Source organism: Aethina tumida, chromosome 7 (genome assembly GCF_024364675.1).
Source record: "Aethina tumida isolate Nest 87 chromosome 7, icAetTumi1.1, whole genome shotgun sequence".
Lineage (NCBI taxonomy): Eukaryota > Metazoa > Arthropoda > Insecta > Coleoptera > Nitidulidae > Aethina > Aethina tumida.
In genome coordinates this window covers 12,119,991-12,135,649 of record NC_065441.1, presented here as the reverse complement: position 1 = coordinate 12,135,649, position 15,659 = coordinate 12,119,991, and the positions used below count along the sequence as shown (strand labels likewise).

General features: G+C 30.0%; 1 protein-coding gene across 1 annotated transcript; it reads left to right on the top strand.

Moving 5' to 3' along the window:
* Nucleotides 1-8,185: 8,185 nt before the first annotated feature.
* LOC109595009 (opsin, ultraviolet-sensitive-like) lies at nt 8,186-10,193 on the top strand. The gene is made up of 4 exons (XM_049969955.1): nt 8,186-8,412; nt 8,510-8,640; nt 9,301-9,583; nt 9,656-10,193. Exons 1-4 carry the CDS (start codon nt 8,186-8,188, stop codon nt 10,191-10,193), a joined length of 1,179 nt encoding a protein of 392 aa, XP_049825912.1.
* Nucleotides 10,194-15,659: the final 5,466 nt, after the last annotated feature.

Here is a 15,659-nt window from a genome sequence, read left to right as displayed (position 1 = left end):
TGGGAATTTTCTATAAACATTGAATAAACATCATAAAACGTCAATTACAATACAGTCCCTTAATTTGTAAAATACTTGAGGCAATTCCTTTCAAAAAGTTTTACGTCAACCACACATAATCCAATTGTCAGTGTCCCGTTTCCAACAATAGTAGGAAACGACAATTGTAACTACACATTTTCCATGATTAACGTACTGGAATGATACTATAATATAAATTTGAATATACGTTTGGTAAAGGAGAATGTTGGTTAGGGATTGTCATCTGAGGGTGTAACTTTTGGGGAGTGTGTATGTAGAAGAGGCAGAGTTAAGATGAGATCTAGTGTATTGTCGCATCTCGAGGCCTCCGGGCTATGCAGATATACAATTTTAGATTTAGTCAGTATGTGGATGTGGTTTCCTTTTAAAGTCTCGAGTTATGAAACTTGCAGTCTTTTCTCTGCTTCATTTAAATATCCCATTATTATGTAAAATTAATTTTTGTTCTATAAATTTGTTTTACTATTTTTTAGAACGTGTACTCTTTTGATGTTAGCTAATAAATTCATTAATCAGTTTTTACAGTAGAATTAGACGGCGCAACTATTTCATATTAAATTGTAAAAAGATACTCGAAGTAATTTAAATTTTATCTACTCCATATGCAAGAGAACCGTTCCCTTTTTAATATCAAGCACACTTCAACACATACTCAATGAGTGGCACATCTGAAATTCGTCGTCATAAATAATAAAACTTAAAGAAATAATTCAGTTGGAAAATTGAAAACTGATTATTCTTTCACAAGCTTGCTAAGAAAATAATTAGTATAGGTTCTACATGAGTTACAACACCCTTTAAATTAAATAATAAGTTACATTGTTATAAATTAACAATCAATATTGATGCGATGTAAAAAGGGAGTTTAAATCTTCAATAAAAATATATATAATCTCATAAAATATGAAAGTCATAATTGCAGTGGCGGCGAATGATAAGAAACCTTTTGGAAATTTAGCTTAAAAGTCTTGAAAAATGTATAAGGGACATACATAATTAAAATTGGACCTTCATTAAGAGAGTGAACTGTTTACTTCAAATTAAAAGCATTATTAAATATTTAATGCTTTATTTAAAAAGCTATTAATTTGCAATACTTTTATTAAACATTAATACTTAATTATAACAAAAAGTACTTTGGCTCTAACAAATGAGAATGTAAAATATAATAAATTTGAAATAAAACAGTAAATGACAAGAAAAGCATCTTTGTCACTTGTCATAATGCGAATTAGTGAAGCTATGATTGCGATGTATGATGTATTAGAACATGTAAAGCGTCTTGGTAGAATGAACATGTAGGTAACCATCTCCACAAATCGATTAACCAATAACATCCCCAAATGACCCATTGAATCGGATATGTGCTTGTGTGTTCCTCAAATGACCTATGAAAGTGGTGTTGTGTTGGAGTCACCAACCAACCGACTGCAGATGGATGACATTAAGGAGGGACAGGTGCACCAGTGGTGGCTAACCCGCAAAGTGCGGCACGCAGGATTTGGTATCCATCGGTTCGAGATAATACGTTAATGTAGAATGGGCGCGTGCATGGTGCATAATCGGTTTTGCGGTAATCTACTGCGAGGTACACGGAATTCGTTAACTGCATTATTCTGTTACGAAGATGCTAGAAACATAACGCCACTCGCATTCATCATGGATTTGTAGCTCGAGTGTACTTGAAAAGATGCAACTTAATATGTCTAAGGCATCTAAAAAATGACACAGAATATAAGTTTCCAATTTAAAAAAATAAGAATCTAAAGAATCTAAAGAATCTAAAGAATCTAAAGAATCTAAAGAATCTAAAGAATCTAAAGAATCTAAAGAATCTAAAGAATCTAAAGAATCTAAAGAATCTAAAGAATCTAAAGAATCTAAAGAATCTAAAGAATCTAAAGAATCTAAAGAATCTAAAGAATCTAAAGAATCTAAAGAATCTAAAGAATCTAAAGAATCTAAAGAATCTAAAGAATCTAAAGAATCTAAAGAATCTAAAGAATCTAAAGAATCTAAAGAATCTAAAGAATCTAAAGAATCTAAAGAATCTAAAGAATCTAAAGAATCTAAAGAATCTAAAGAATCTAAAGAATCTAAAGAATCTAAAGAATCTAAAGAATCTAAAGAATCTAAAGAATCTAAAGAATCTCAAGAATCGGATCTAAAGAATCTAAAAAACCTAAAAAATTTGATTGAAGGATCTGAAAAATCTGAAGGATTTGTAATATCTATCTAATCCAAAAATTCTGAAGAATCTGACGAAGAATTAGAGAGAATATGTATGTGAAGATTATGAAGATTATGAAGAATCTGAAGAATCTGAAGAATCTGAAGAATCTGAAGAATCTGAAGAATCTGAAGAATCTGAAGAATCTGAAGAATCTGAAGAATCTGAAGAATCTGAAGAATCTGAAGAATCTGAAGAATCTGAAGAATCTGAAGAATCTGAAGAATCTGAAGAATCTGAAGAATCTGAAGAATCTGAAGAATCTGAAGAATCTGAAGAATCTGAAGAATCTGAAGAATCTGAAGAATCTGAAGAATCTGAAGAATCTGAAGAATCTGAAGAATCTGAAGAATCTGAACAATCTGAAGAATCTGTAGAATCTGTAGAATCTGTAGAATCTGTAGAATCTGAGGAATCTGAGGAACCTGAGGAATCTGAAGAATCTGAAGAATCTGAAGAATCTGAAGAATCTAAAAATTCTGAAGAATCTAACGAATATTATAATCTAAAGAATCTACAGAATTCGAAGAATCTATTCTGAAGAATCTGACGAGTCTCCAGAGACTCGAGAAAATCTGAAGAACCTGAAGAATCTAAAGTATCTGAAAAATCTAATGAATATGAAGATCGTAAAAACTTTAAAAAATCCTTGCAATTTGAATTAGTTAATACAAAATATAAAAAAATTGAGCGTCAATAGTAATTAAATAAACATAAAAAATGAGAAATAGGATGTAATATTTTCAACGCCTTTACTTATCTTTAATGATAATTTTTCATTTTTCATCAGAAGTAATTGTAATCAAATTAAAAATAGAAAATTTGCTTGCCTTCTTGATGTAGATATAGATTATAAAGAATAAATTTCATATGTTAACGTAGTAGCTTTAATTAATATAAAATATGACCAAAACCAGGTTAGGTTTTATTGGACATTTTTAAAAAATATTTCTTTACTCTCCTAATCTATTTACCCCCACTATTTCTATAATAATTTTTATAGTTTAAATTATATTTTACAATAAAAAGATATAATAATATAATAAATAGTAAAATATTTGAAATAATAATTCAGCTTTAATTAATATTTTGTTAAATTGTTTCGATAAACATATGATAATTCAAAAATCTATGTGTTAATCTATTTGATATTAAAAATAGAAATATTACTCATTAAACTAGTCTTTACAGTTTGTAAACCAAAAATTTATAAACCAAAAGTCTTTATTATTAAAAGTATTAAGTTAATCTGAAAAGATTATAATTTAAGAATATAAAACTAAACCAAAGAAAAATACAAATTGTAATTACAATCCAAAGATCCGAATGTATATTTATGTATATAATACAACTTAATTAAGTTATGCAAAAATTAAAATAATTAAGTGTTTGTCCAATCAATTAAAACTCAATAAAACATAAAATTACTTCGTTAGTGGAAAATATAAATTTCGCAAATGAGGATGATGGAAAAGCGGGTAACGGCGGAATGGCAAACAGTGCAGTAAACGCACTCATACGTCGGCGGCTTTCAATCGAAATCAATAATGAAATGGTAATAGATTCAAGTTGGTTTTTTGATGTCGAATGCTATCAGATGGACTCAGCGTGGTCCCAATAGGGGGCACGCGGACCTCCCCCCGGTGCCCATCCGACGTCATTATTGCGCTTAGCGCCCTGGAAAATTCAACGCAATCTGTCACCGAAAATATCTCCAACTGATTTACAATTCAATTTGCCCACATTCATAGATATGTCCGCGTGATGCGGTATATATTAATTACGGTGTGTATGGGGCACTAATGCCGTTGTTATAGTGGCGGTAATTGCGTTTTTTCAATCGGGTATTGATATCTTTCCACCTACGGATCCGTATTCATGACCCGATTTTTTTTTTAAATTTATTTTTTTGATACTAAATTATTTTCATGCAAACGTGTTCAAAGGTCTCATTTATAAAAAGCACGAATATAAATATCACTACAATTTTTGCTTCAATTTCAAAAATATTTTTTTAACGTCATTCAGTTTTAATTTGTTGTACGTAACATGTGTAATATATCATATGTCATTTTATGTCAAATGTTAACAAAGTAAATGTTTATATCATGATATATTGTGTCTATTACAGTTTAATTAAAAACAGTCAATTATATTGATCAAATCAGCTTGATTGATTCCTAATCATCAAACGTTTTATTTTAAAAACAATATTTATACACTGAGAAATTTTAATTCACCAAAAACAGCAAAAACGACCTGGTTAAGAGGAGTATTTTAATTTAATACTTTTTAATAATAGTTTCTATTATATAAATTCAACCTAGGGCTTAAAACAAGAGATGTAGCTTGTTGCCTTCACAATGCGTTTGGAGAAAACGTTTTTTAATGGTGAAATTGTTCTATTTTGGTTTCGTTGCTTTAAAAGTGACAATGAATGAATTGAAGATGAACAATATCAAAGTTGTCCTGAAACCCGTACCAACGAATATCTCGTACAAAATCCTCGTGAAACTTGTTTGGAAATAGAGCAGCTAATAAATTAAGATGAATCAACCATTAGAAAGAGACTTCATGCAATAAATTTTATCACAGGTTGGAAAAATGAATTGCACATATATTAACAGGGACAACCACTATATTTTCCAATTCTCTTTTTACATAAAACGCAAATAACATGTTTTGGCAGTCTGATTGAATCTGATAAACCAGGTGAAATAATAGTTTAAAAGAGTCTTAAGCTCAGAGAGATGATCAGTGTACGGTGAACTGCCCGTGAATTTTTACATCAATTACCCGCAAATTGACACCCTATAGACCTCTTTGAGTGAGTATCCTTTATGTATTTATGTCATTGTCCAGTTCTTAATTGTAAAGAGGAAGTTAAACATTAAATTCTTTTGCTGGTACGTAATATCATATTTTAATTACTTACTCTTCCATTTTAGTAAAGACTAAAGTTCTGCCTAAAGAAACTACCATCAGCACCCTAAAGACATTTTTTAGAGTTGTAAGCTAAATTCAAGAATTATCCTTGAACCTAACACGTCAGTTATGAATTGACATTTCTCAACACCTTCACCCCATTACATAATATACGCTTTTATACGTTTTATATAAAACAGTTTCAAGGATCTTATATACAAAGAATCAGAAATAGGGCTAAGAAAATAAAACAGATTTAGAAGGAGTAAACATTATAAACTGGCAGTATATTTAGAGATCATATGGTGATAAATTTAATAAGTAGGAACCTCAGATTAGTACCACGCTATATTGGTATTCGAATAGCTTTTCCAAAAAAGTTAAATTAATATCAATTTTCAATTGAAATTAATTGAAATTAATTGAAACGTATTGAAATTGAAAACATTTCGTAACGTAAGGAAATATATCACATCTTTTTTAACCTCTGTATTTGGAGATGTAAACTTTGTCCCTGTTTCCATTTTTAAAGTTTCCACTACAAACTTATTTATTTCCAACTTTTCACACTAATCTCGCATTCAAAACAAGCCTTACGTTAAACTGTACTCGAATTAAAGTAACCCCTCAATTGAAGGTTCTCGATTTAAGATTAAAAGATTACATATCAAAATTTTTAAACATATTGTACGTAACATGCTAACCATAATGGTGACCAGTAAGAGCGGGATGTTAAAAAAACGGTGCATATGTAATTAGCCAGCGTTTCATATGTAAAGTAAACCTAATGCAAAGATACTCGGATGTCGATATTATCTCTCGATATATAAAAAGCGTCAGGCATCGATAAAGGATTTTTAAGTACCCATCTCGATTTACGTAGGTGTATTAAATTACATTAACAAGTGGTTTCATGAATTTTAAATAACTGCAAAAATATACAGAAATTGTCATTAATGCAATGAAGTAAATTTGTTATTTCAACGACAAAGAATTTCTCAATGATATACTAAAATATTAATTGATGATTACCAAACCACCGTCGAACTTACTAATTAAAGTCAATAATTTGTAATACATATCCAAAACCAACATAATACACTATTAAAAAATTACTGTGATGCATAATGAAGTTAATAAAATTCACATTATTTAATAAAATTAAAAATATTTTAATTAGCCTACGTAAATTTAGAAAAAAAAATACTAAAAAATTGTTACACAAAATTCACAATAGAGATAAATTGTAAACTGTAATTATGTACATTCAACTATAAATAATTATTAATAATTAATTCTCATTAACTAATACACATACATACAATTGATAATAAAAAATAACTAAAAAAAAAACTGAGGAAAATTGTACCTACAACAACGTTTTAACTTTTTTTAATGAGACCTCCTTCCCTTACCGATGCACGCTGTAGAAAACTGAATAGCAAAGTAGAATAAAAAACAAATTGCATAAATCGCGTAAATAAGGAGATAATAATTAGAAAGAGAAGTAAATTTCAAATATATTCGATCTTAATTCAGTTATAATTCTAATTCATTTTAATATGAATTATTCACATAATTGGTTGAATGGCTATTTCACCTATTAATTATCATGAGACTGTACTAAACTGAATTTAAACAATTGTAAATCCTTGGAAAGATAGCAGAAGTTTAGTAAGTGGCATACTAGTTAGGCATCCATTAAAAAGTAATTAAACATCCCCTTTTAATTACAAACTTCGACTATCTTCGCTGTTTCTATCTACTCTCTTTAACCAACTGAACAGGACATCACGCATCCGATATTTCCAACAAACTTCGTCTAGAAAACTTTTTGTCAGCGCTGCTCAATAAATCAACTGCTGAAAAGTAAAATGCCCGGCTCAAGAATAAATTGTCGTATTATAATAGAAGTTCAAATTCAATTTATAATGCTCATCTCAACGCCAACGGGGGAATATTTAAACATTAAACCGTACTACAACAATTTTTCTAAATGCACAATATACACGCCGCCACGAAAATCCGAAAGTCGATTGAAAAACTCTCGATTACAGCGTAATTCCTTTGCCGTTGTTTGTTCGCATCGAAACCAATAAAAGCCGAACTGTCTGCGGATTCGCAAGCGATGTGTGTAGGTAAGAAAAATATATCGAAAGCTATTACCCTCAAAGAAATTGATGCCATCGTTCGTTTCCCCCAGAGTGAATTTTGTCCGGCATCAAGCGTTGTCCTTCCTGTTGGCGACGACTTCGCCAGTCCCATCGCGTCCCTCGATCCCACCACCCCTTGTTTAGGACACTGCCCATCAGTCAGAGATGATTGAAAAATAAATTCGATTTTCTGTTCATCGCTTCTTTCACTCGACGCTGAACGGTCGACTTTCTACAATTGATCGGGGATGTTTTTTTCGTGATGTTTATTATCAAAAGATAATTGTAAACATGTTCAAATTCTAGTCGGTTAGCAGCACTTTTAAAAATATTTATTATTTTATACTTTGGAGACCTATCTATTATATCTTAGGTGGATGAGTTTAAAGTAAACCAATGTTTGGCGTTACGAGAACCACAAACAGATTCAAGCGTTTGCGAAAGTTCCAAGCTCATTACAGTAAAAAGCTTTTTAGTTTATTGAGGTGCAGAACTAAAATTGAAACTGTGATCTGGCTACTTAGAGCATCCACATCCACTTATTTTTTAAAACTCAACACGAGCACAGATAATTGGAACATTCCACTGCATCCTAGGGGGGTCCAACAGTAAAGTTACAAGGGGTACAACAAAAAACTGATTGTTAGGAAGTTGCTAATTATGGTATTGATTTTGTGACATATATAGCCACCAATATGTGCCTAGCGAAATGCATTAGTGATTGTTTGAGTGGGTACACAAAAGACGCACCAGCAAAATTTATCTTTAACAGTCTAAAGGGGTAGGTAGTATATTTGCGACATTGCGGTGCATAACATCTCAAGACCTGATTCCAATGGAGAACATAACAACATTGATCAATAGATTCTACAAGTCACGTCCAGTTGAAATGTGGAAGAAATACGGATTCTTCGACGATGAGTACGTCTATGTGATCAATTACTACTGGTTACAGTTTGATGCCCCGTTTAGATCGAGTCATATTTCTTTAGCAGTGCTTTACATCTTTATTATGATTGTCGGATGGTTGGGAAATATGTGTGTCATTTACTTGTATTACAGGTAAGAATAATATTAATATCCCCATTTGTACCCTCTCATCCATTTCTAATAAATTATTGATATTTTGTGTATCTATTTCTTATGTGGTCTGTTTCAGAAACAAGGCTCTCAGAACATCAAGGAATACTTTGGTTTTAAATCTTGCAATAAGTGACTTACTGTTATTGTCAAAAATGCCCATTTTTATATACAATAGCTTTTTGGAAGGACCAGCACTTGGGGACATTGGTAAGTAAAATTTATATGACTTTAATTTACTATTTGTGTTTTTTTTAAGAAATGAATTTTATTAAAAAAGTTAATTATTTAGAAATTTATAATGTAATAAATTACTTAATAACGTTTTGTGCATCCACTTTAACTGAATAATTCTTATTCAAAAGTTAATAGTCATATTAAAAGTTTTAAAACTGATTTTGTGAATGAAATACTTCTACTTAAACCATTCCTTTTGAGTAAAATTTGGTGGAAACTTTTAAACTAAACTTTTTATAAAATCCGTAAATTATTTTCATTCATAAATCAAAAATTTATAAAAAAGAACATACCTGAATTTTAGAAAATTATAAAAAATGAAATTGACCTTTTCAGTTTAAAAATTTACAGGGTCTGTTCGCACTGGCTTAGGTGATACATTCCTGATGCAATAGTGGTTATTAACTTAAGAAATTGGATTTTATTGTATATTAAAAACAACAAGTTCCAAATATGTCAGGGACAATTCAATATTGCTCTATAAAAATAAAAATATCTATCACAGATCCGATTATTTTAGACTTTTGGATCATTTATAAATTGAGAAATAATGAACATTAACAGTCATTATTTATTCAAATGTTAATTTTAATTTGTAATCATCTGCCTCCGCCATTAAAAAAATTGTTTCAGGTTGCAGAATATATGGTGTAATTGGAGGTTTAACCGGAACCGTATCTATATCCACACTGTGTGCCATCGCATTTGATCGTTTCTACGTTTTGAAATATCCACTGAAACGGGCATTTAGTAATTTTCGTGTAAAAATATATTTGGTATTCATATGGATATACGGAATATTCTTCGCCTTGATACCCGTCTTGAATATTGGTTTAGGACGATACACACCAGAAGGTTATTTGACCAGTTGCAGTTTCGATTACTTATCCCCGAAGATGGAAGATAAAATATTTATGTTCGTTTATTTTTGTGCAGCTTGGGTCGTACCTTTTCTCATTATAACATTTTCCTATATCTATATTTTTAGCATTGTACTAACTAGTTCGAAGTCCAAAAAGCAAAAAGAGGATTCCCGAAAACATATTCGAAAGGAATATAAGAGGAAACAGATATTAAAATTGGCTTTGACTGTGTTGTGTGCAATTGTTTTATGGTTTACTGCTTGGACACCGTACGCTGTGGTAGTTTTATTGGGGATATCTGGACACAAAGAAGCGATTACACCATTATGCTCTATGATCCCTGCTATATTTTGCAAAACTGCCAGCGCCATAGATCCTTATATTTACACACTCTCAGATCCAAAGTTTAGAAAGGAACTGTTGACGGTATGGAAGGGTAGTAAAGCCAAAAGGTTCAGTGTCATCTATTTAAAACCTCCCAAGAATGCCGTCGAAAAAACCAGAAAGATGCAAAACATCGAACTGACACAGATTTCGGGATTCATGACGCAAAAAGAACCAACCACATCTAGCAACGTAGGCACAAACAAGAGATTAGTCGCCATGATTTACTACAGTAAAAATTCTGACGCTTCAGACGGATTGCAAGAAGATAGTGTCTAGACAACAATCCGTCTTGTTTGTTTCTCAAACTAGAATCTACAAGTATTTATTAAATGTTGCTTATATTGACCCAATATCTTGTCAGAAAATATAATTATTAATTGATTGATATTGTAACAATCATGTTGACCTCCACGAAATGAATTGTTTCATATTCATACCTATTTACGGGGAAATTAATTGATGTTTTTATCTTTTACTAGTTCAGTCAATAGCATTAGTTCTTACAAATGTATTTTTCTAAATGGTCTAATAAGTGTGTAATATGCATCTATACTAACTTAATCTTGTTCAATAACTGATCTTAATGTATTAGAAACAAAATAAACACTTTGAGACCCTTATCAGATGTATTATTGCTTTAGTTCTTATATTAACATATTACATATATATGGGCTTAGTATAACTAAAAATTATAATTATTTTGAACATACCTATATTTTATTCTATTTTTTTATAGAAAAAAATCTTTTAAAAATTGATATGGTAATATAAGAAAAATATAATATCTCAAAAAAATTGATGCCATCATTTCCAGTGAATTTTATCAAACATCAAGCTTTGGCGTTCCTATTAAAGACAACTTATTTCCCGACGCCACCACCCCATGTTTGCCACTGCCCATCAGTCAGAAATGATTGAAAAATAAATTCAATTTTCTGTTCATTGCTTGCTTCACTTTCTACAATTGATCATTTATGTTTTTTCGATGATTACTATCAAATTATACCATAGTCAAATCGGTTAGCAGTATTTTTTACAATGTCCGTTGTAACTGATGATATTTTTATTAAAAACAATCATGATGGTAAAAAAAAGTTATTTAGTCATGTTATGTTTAATTTAAATTTTTGATGAACAAAAAAATACTTAATATGCTCTGTGTATGTGTGTATATTTTAAACGGATATGGAATGTTTTTCATCTACAAAATGTACTCGACTAATTCAATTTTAGTTGCACAAACGTTTGCTTTTCAAATTTATTTTGTACTTTACGGACTTATATTTCATATTTTAGATGGATGTGTTCAAAATAAACCAATGTTTGGCGACACAAGGCCTACGAAAAGGTTCAGGCGTTTGTCGTTCTGTCCAAAATATTTGAAGCTACTTATCTACTTTACCAGTTTGTTCCTTTAGGTACCAGAAAAGTAATTTACTTTTTAAATTAACATAACATTTATTCTACAAAATAATCTAAATTATAATCAACAATTCTTTGCCAACGTTCTGATACGACAACAACAAAAATAATCTACATCTGGTGGATAGTAGTAATAGTAGTAGTAGTAGATCCCATATAACATTTTGAGGAGAAGAAGCAGAACGCCTTTTCTATTGACTGAAAAAGCTTTGAGTTTTCATTGAATCAATTTGCCAACAGCAAAATCCTTCTTGGAATAGGATTTTCCAGAAAATATTACTTAATTTATTTATTTTTAGAAGCTTCAGGACAATTTTGATGTTATTCATCTTCTACACATTTAATGGTCACTTATAAACCAACGAAATTAAATTGATATGATCACTCACTGAGTACAGGATGAATACGACGTTGATTAAAGATGATTTTGTTAAACAATAAACGCAATTTACACCATTACACCACATAAAAGAACCATTTTTACCTAAAAAAGTACAATATAAGAAAAAAATAGCATAAAAAGAATACACAAAACTGTTCAAATAAGTGTTAAAAAATTATTTATTAAAATGCACCAAAAAACGTAAATTACTTTTCCCAGTAAGTAACGTAATTGTTTACTAAAAACAGTCCCTAAATAGATATATTTAAATCATATATCTAAAAATGGCTCGGCCTGTCGCCAATTGAGCGATCCCGGATTTAAAACACCCTCAAAACTGGACGCCTTCCTTCCGGGCAATTTGGGAAAGTAATCATTCTTATGCTCGGAGCTGTCATTTTCATCGACCAATCGGAATATAGTATTTTTACACCCTATTTTCCAGCGAATAAATACGAAAGTGTTTTCTATTAATAAACTAAGATTAATTTCGCACCTCTCCGAAAGGGGTTTTCATGACACCATCCACTATGGTAATTTTACCATTAGCAGTTACGTAAGGTTCAATTTAGCTTCCCGAGGTGATTTTTCTCATTTTCAGTTTGTGATGTTTGTTGCAGCATTTTAGGGGTTTACGAATTAAATATAAGCATTTTAAAATATATTTTTCTCAAAGTTCAATGCTATTAGCGATTGTTTCAGTGTGTATGTGTAACAGCTTTTCGTATCGTAAATATGCTACCGCACTGCATTAGCCGGGCGTGTGCCTTTTTACCGGGAAGCTTTTTAAAAATGTATAAAGGTTCAAGTGCCAGCTTTATCAGACTTAAAAGCTTTAAGCACGGTGGCCAATTACATAACTAAAAAGCCTTGCATACATGATGGCTTTCGTTACGCCGCCAAAGGCAAAAAACCCTCAATTTTATTATAAATAAATAATTGTAAACCTAAGGTAAACTCTTTATGTTTGCCTTTGAATAACCTTGTTAATGGAGTTAATCGTAGATTAATTTAATGGCGCTAGGGAAATGGCTTAAGAGGCCAGTTAGAATAAACTGATTAATTCAAAGTTCATTTTTGTATACCTTTTTTACTATTATACAATTTGCGTCGTTAATTCCTGAAAGGGCAGTTTGTGTATGACCAATCGATGCGCCAATCGATTTAATATCACTCAAAAGGTAGAAAAAATGTCGAAAAGAAAGCTGTCACATTTTATTTTGTAACGTGACTCCCCTTTTTCCATTTCTAATGGTATGAGTGAATGCGTTTTGCAACGCAGATGGTTACGGTTTTTAAAAGCCTCACTGAAATGAGCCATTTTGACGAATAATAAAGGCATGAGCTTTCTCGAGAAAACATGAATCTCTGGAGGATTTTGGAACGGAAATAAATGAATTGATGAAACATTATTTATTTAAAGATCAAATGACAAGTTTAAACTCACGTTATTTTTCGTATTCTCATTTGTAATTTAAGTATGTTATAATGTATCAGTTGCTAATAACTTTGTCTTTCTGTCACTCTCGTTTACTCATCATGATTATTTAATTTAAATGATTTAATCTGCAGCATATCTAACTTAATTGGGTGAGCTGCCATCAAGTCCGACGCTTGACCTACGGGTGTAACAGTGTCAGTTAATAATTTGTTTGAATATGAAATTATGACCGCTGTAATTTCTTGGAAAAATGGTTTTCCGACCACATCTGTATGGTTCTTTATTCTATTTTAGTTCTGGCCAATGTCGGCAATGTTGAAGATCTACAACGGACTTCGGGCAAACTCTTCAAGAACTATTTTTTTCTTTTTGAGTAAAACATTAATTTGGTACTTATTTAAAGATTTCAAAATGTTTCTATTGCTGTTATTATTCCATGTCAAAAAGAATGAATAGCGGAAGTTATCTTGCGAATGAATTCAGGAATGAAGTTTACAGTTTTACGTAAAATAAATTACGTCAAATCCTTTTCAAATTGTGAAATTGTTGGCTGGGTATGTCTTTTTTTTAAGTTATCTAGCTAAAATGAATTAAATTTTCTATAATTATCCTTAAAATAAACTTAAATGGGAATGAAATTTTAAACATAGTCTTTTAGACTACATCTCAAGTAAATATCATTATTTTGTCCTTCAATATTTCTAAGATCAATAAAATCAATTTTTCTTTTTAACTAATGATGAATTTAAGTTATTTAAATTTGAGAACTTATTTTGAGAACTTATATTTTTTTTTATTTTTTCTCTACCTATTAAAATAAAATAGCAGAAAAGTTTTAAACAATGAAAAAGATAAAAATTTGATAATTCCAATACGTCCCAATTTCATATGATAAATTTATATGTATGGCAATACATATAGGTAAAAAAACACCAAAGAAATTTCATGAAAAACTTTCTTCTTGTAGAAAATATTAAAGAAAAATATAAAAATAAGTAGTAGACACAGATCTAGAAAAGTAATTTAGGCACAATATGCTACTTTTTTCTGGAAAAAGGGTTTCTTCGTTATTATTATAGTCAAACAAAACAATTAAAAAAATACATTAGAAAACGCCCCAATTGAATGAACTTTCAATAAATTAAATTAGCCACGCAACGAATCCAGACGAATTTAATTGAATCAACTCATTGAACATTGAAATTGTTGATCACCCGCGGTGAGGAGGTGTTTTTATCGTGTTAATCAGTGGCCTTGTCCACGTAAAGAAGTCAAAACGGCCACGTGGCTCCGCACGCTCCACGACCGATGTCGCACGTGCTCGCGACGCCCACTTCAAAATATTTACTTCAAACAAATTTAGTCGGCTACACCCATCCCATTCTGTCACATTCGCACCCCACAATCGAACAATCAAAACATTTGTCGAAGGTTTATAATTAACCATTGAATAGATTTTTGTAACGTTTTATTAGTTAGGATTATATTGTTGCAGTGTGAAAGTAAAAAATATATAAAGCAACCTATCATTAGTTAAACGTTTAAAATGGAATGTGGGAAAGTGGTAACCAACAATAAATATTTTAATAAGTAATATAAAAATTTAATTACTACTTGAAAATATTTGAAATTATTTTTGAAAGTATGATCATTAAATATTTTAATTAATTTACTGAATACATATTTTTTGGTGATTTTTTTTCTTTAAAATATTTAATATTTATTAAATTAATTCAAACTTATCAAAGAGAAAAATGTTTCGACATATACAAAGTTACAAATTATTTTAAAGAACAATTAAATACTCTTTGTCAACGGAAGAGTCTCGAAGAAAAATTAATTGTTAAAAAAGAAAAAATATATAAATATTCTAATCTTTGTAGAAATACCTTAAATATACAGATTTAATTAATGCAAGTAATAATTTTTTATATCTATTGTTTATCATAATTAAATATGATCAGCATTCACTCAAAATTACAAAAACAACTTAAATTTGTCATTATAAATTCATAATAATATTATAAACGGTTGAAAACAGTTTAAAGCAATTAATAAAAGAAACTAATCATTACTATCAAGTTTTATAAAAGTAAATTAAATAGAAACATTAAAAATATTTTTAAACATATTTATGACTTGTTTGTTCTGAATAAACAATATTTCAGTTAATTTGTTTTGATAAAAATATGGCTTACATATAAAATAATATTTTATGAACTAGTTCCCTGAAAAACTAATTTCTAATCAATTTTATTGAATTTATTTTTTTTAAACATCAACATAAAAATATGATTAAAATTTTAAAACTATGTAAATCAATTTGGTGGACCCTTTTGTACATTAATTAACAATTTTTGATCGACATATAAAAACAAAGAAGTGCTCAATACATCCATCCCCTTTATGTATAACCAACCCATATTTAAATATTGACCTGACTAACCCAATTATAAATGATAATGACTACTGAAATTAAAATCATCATCTCCTTTGA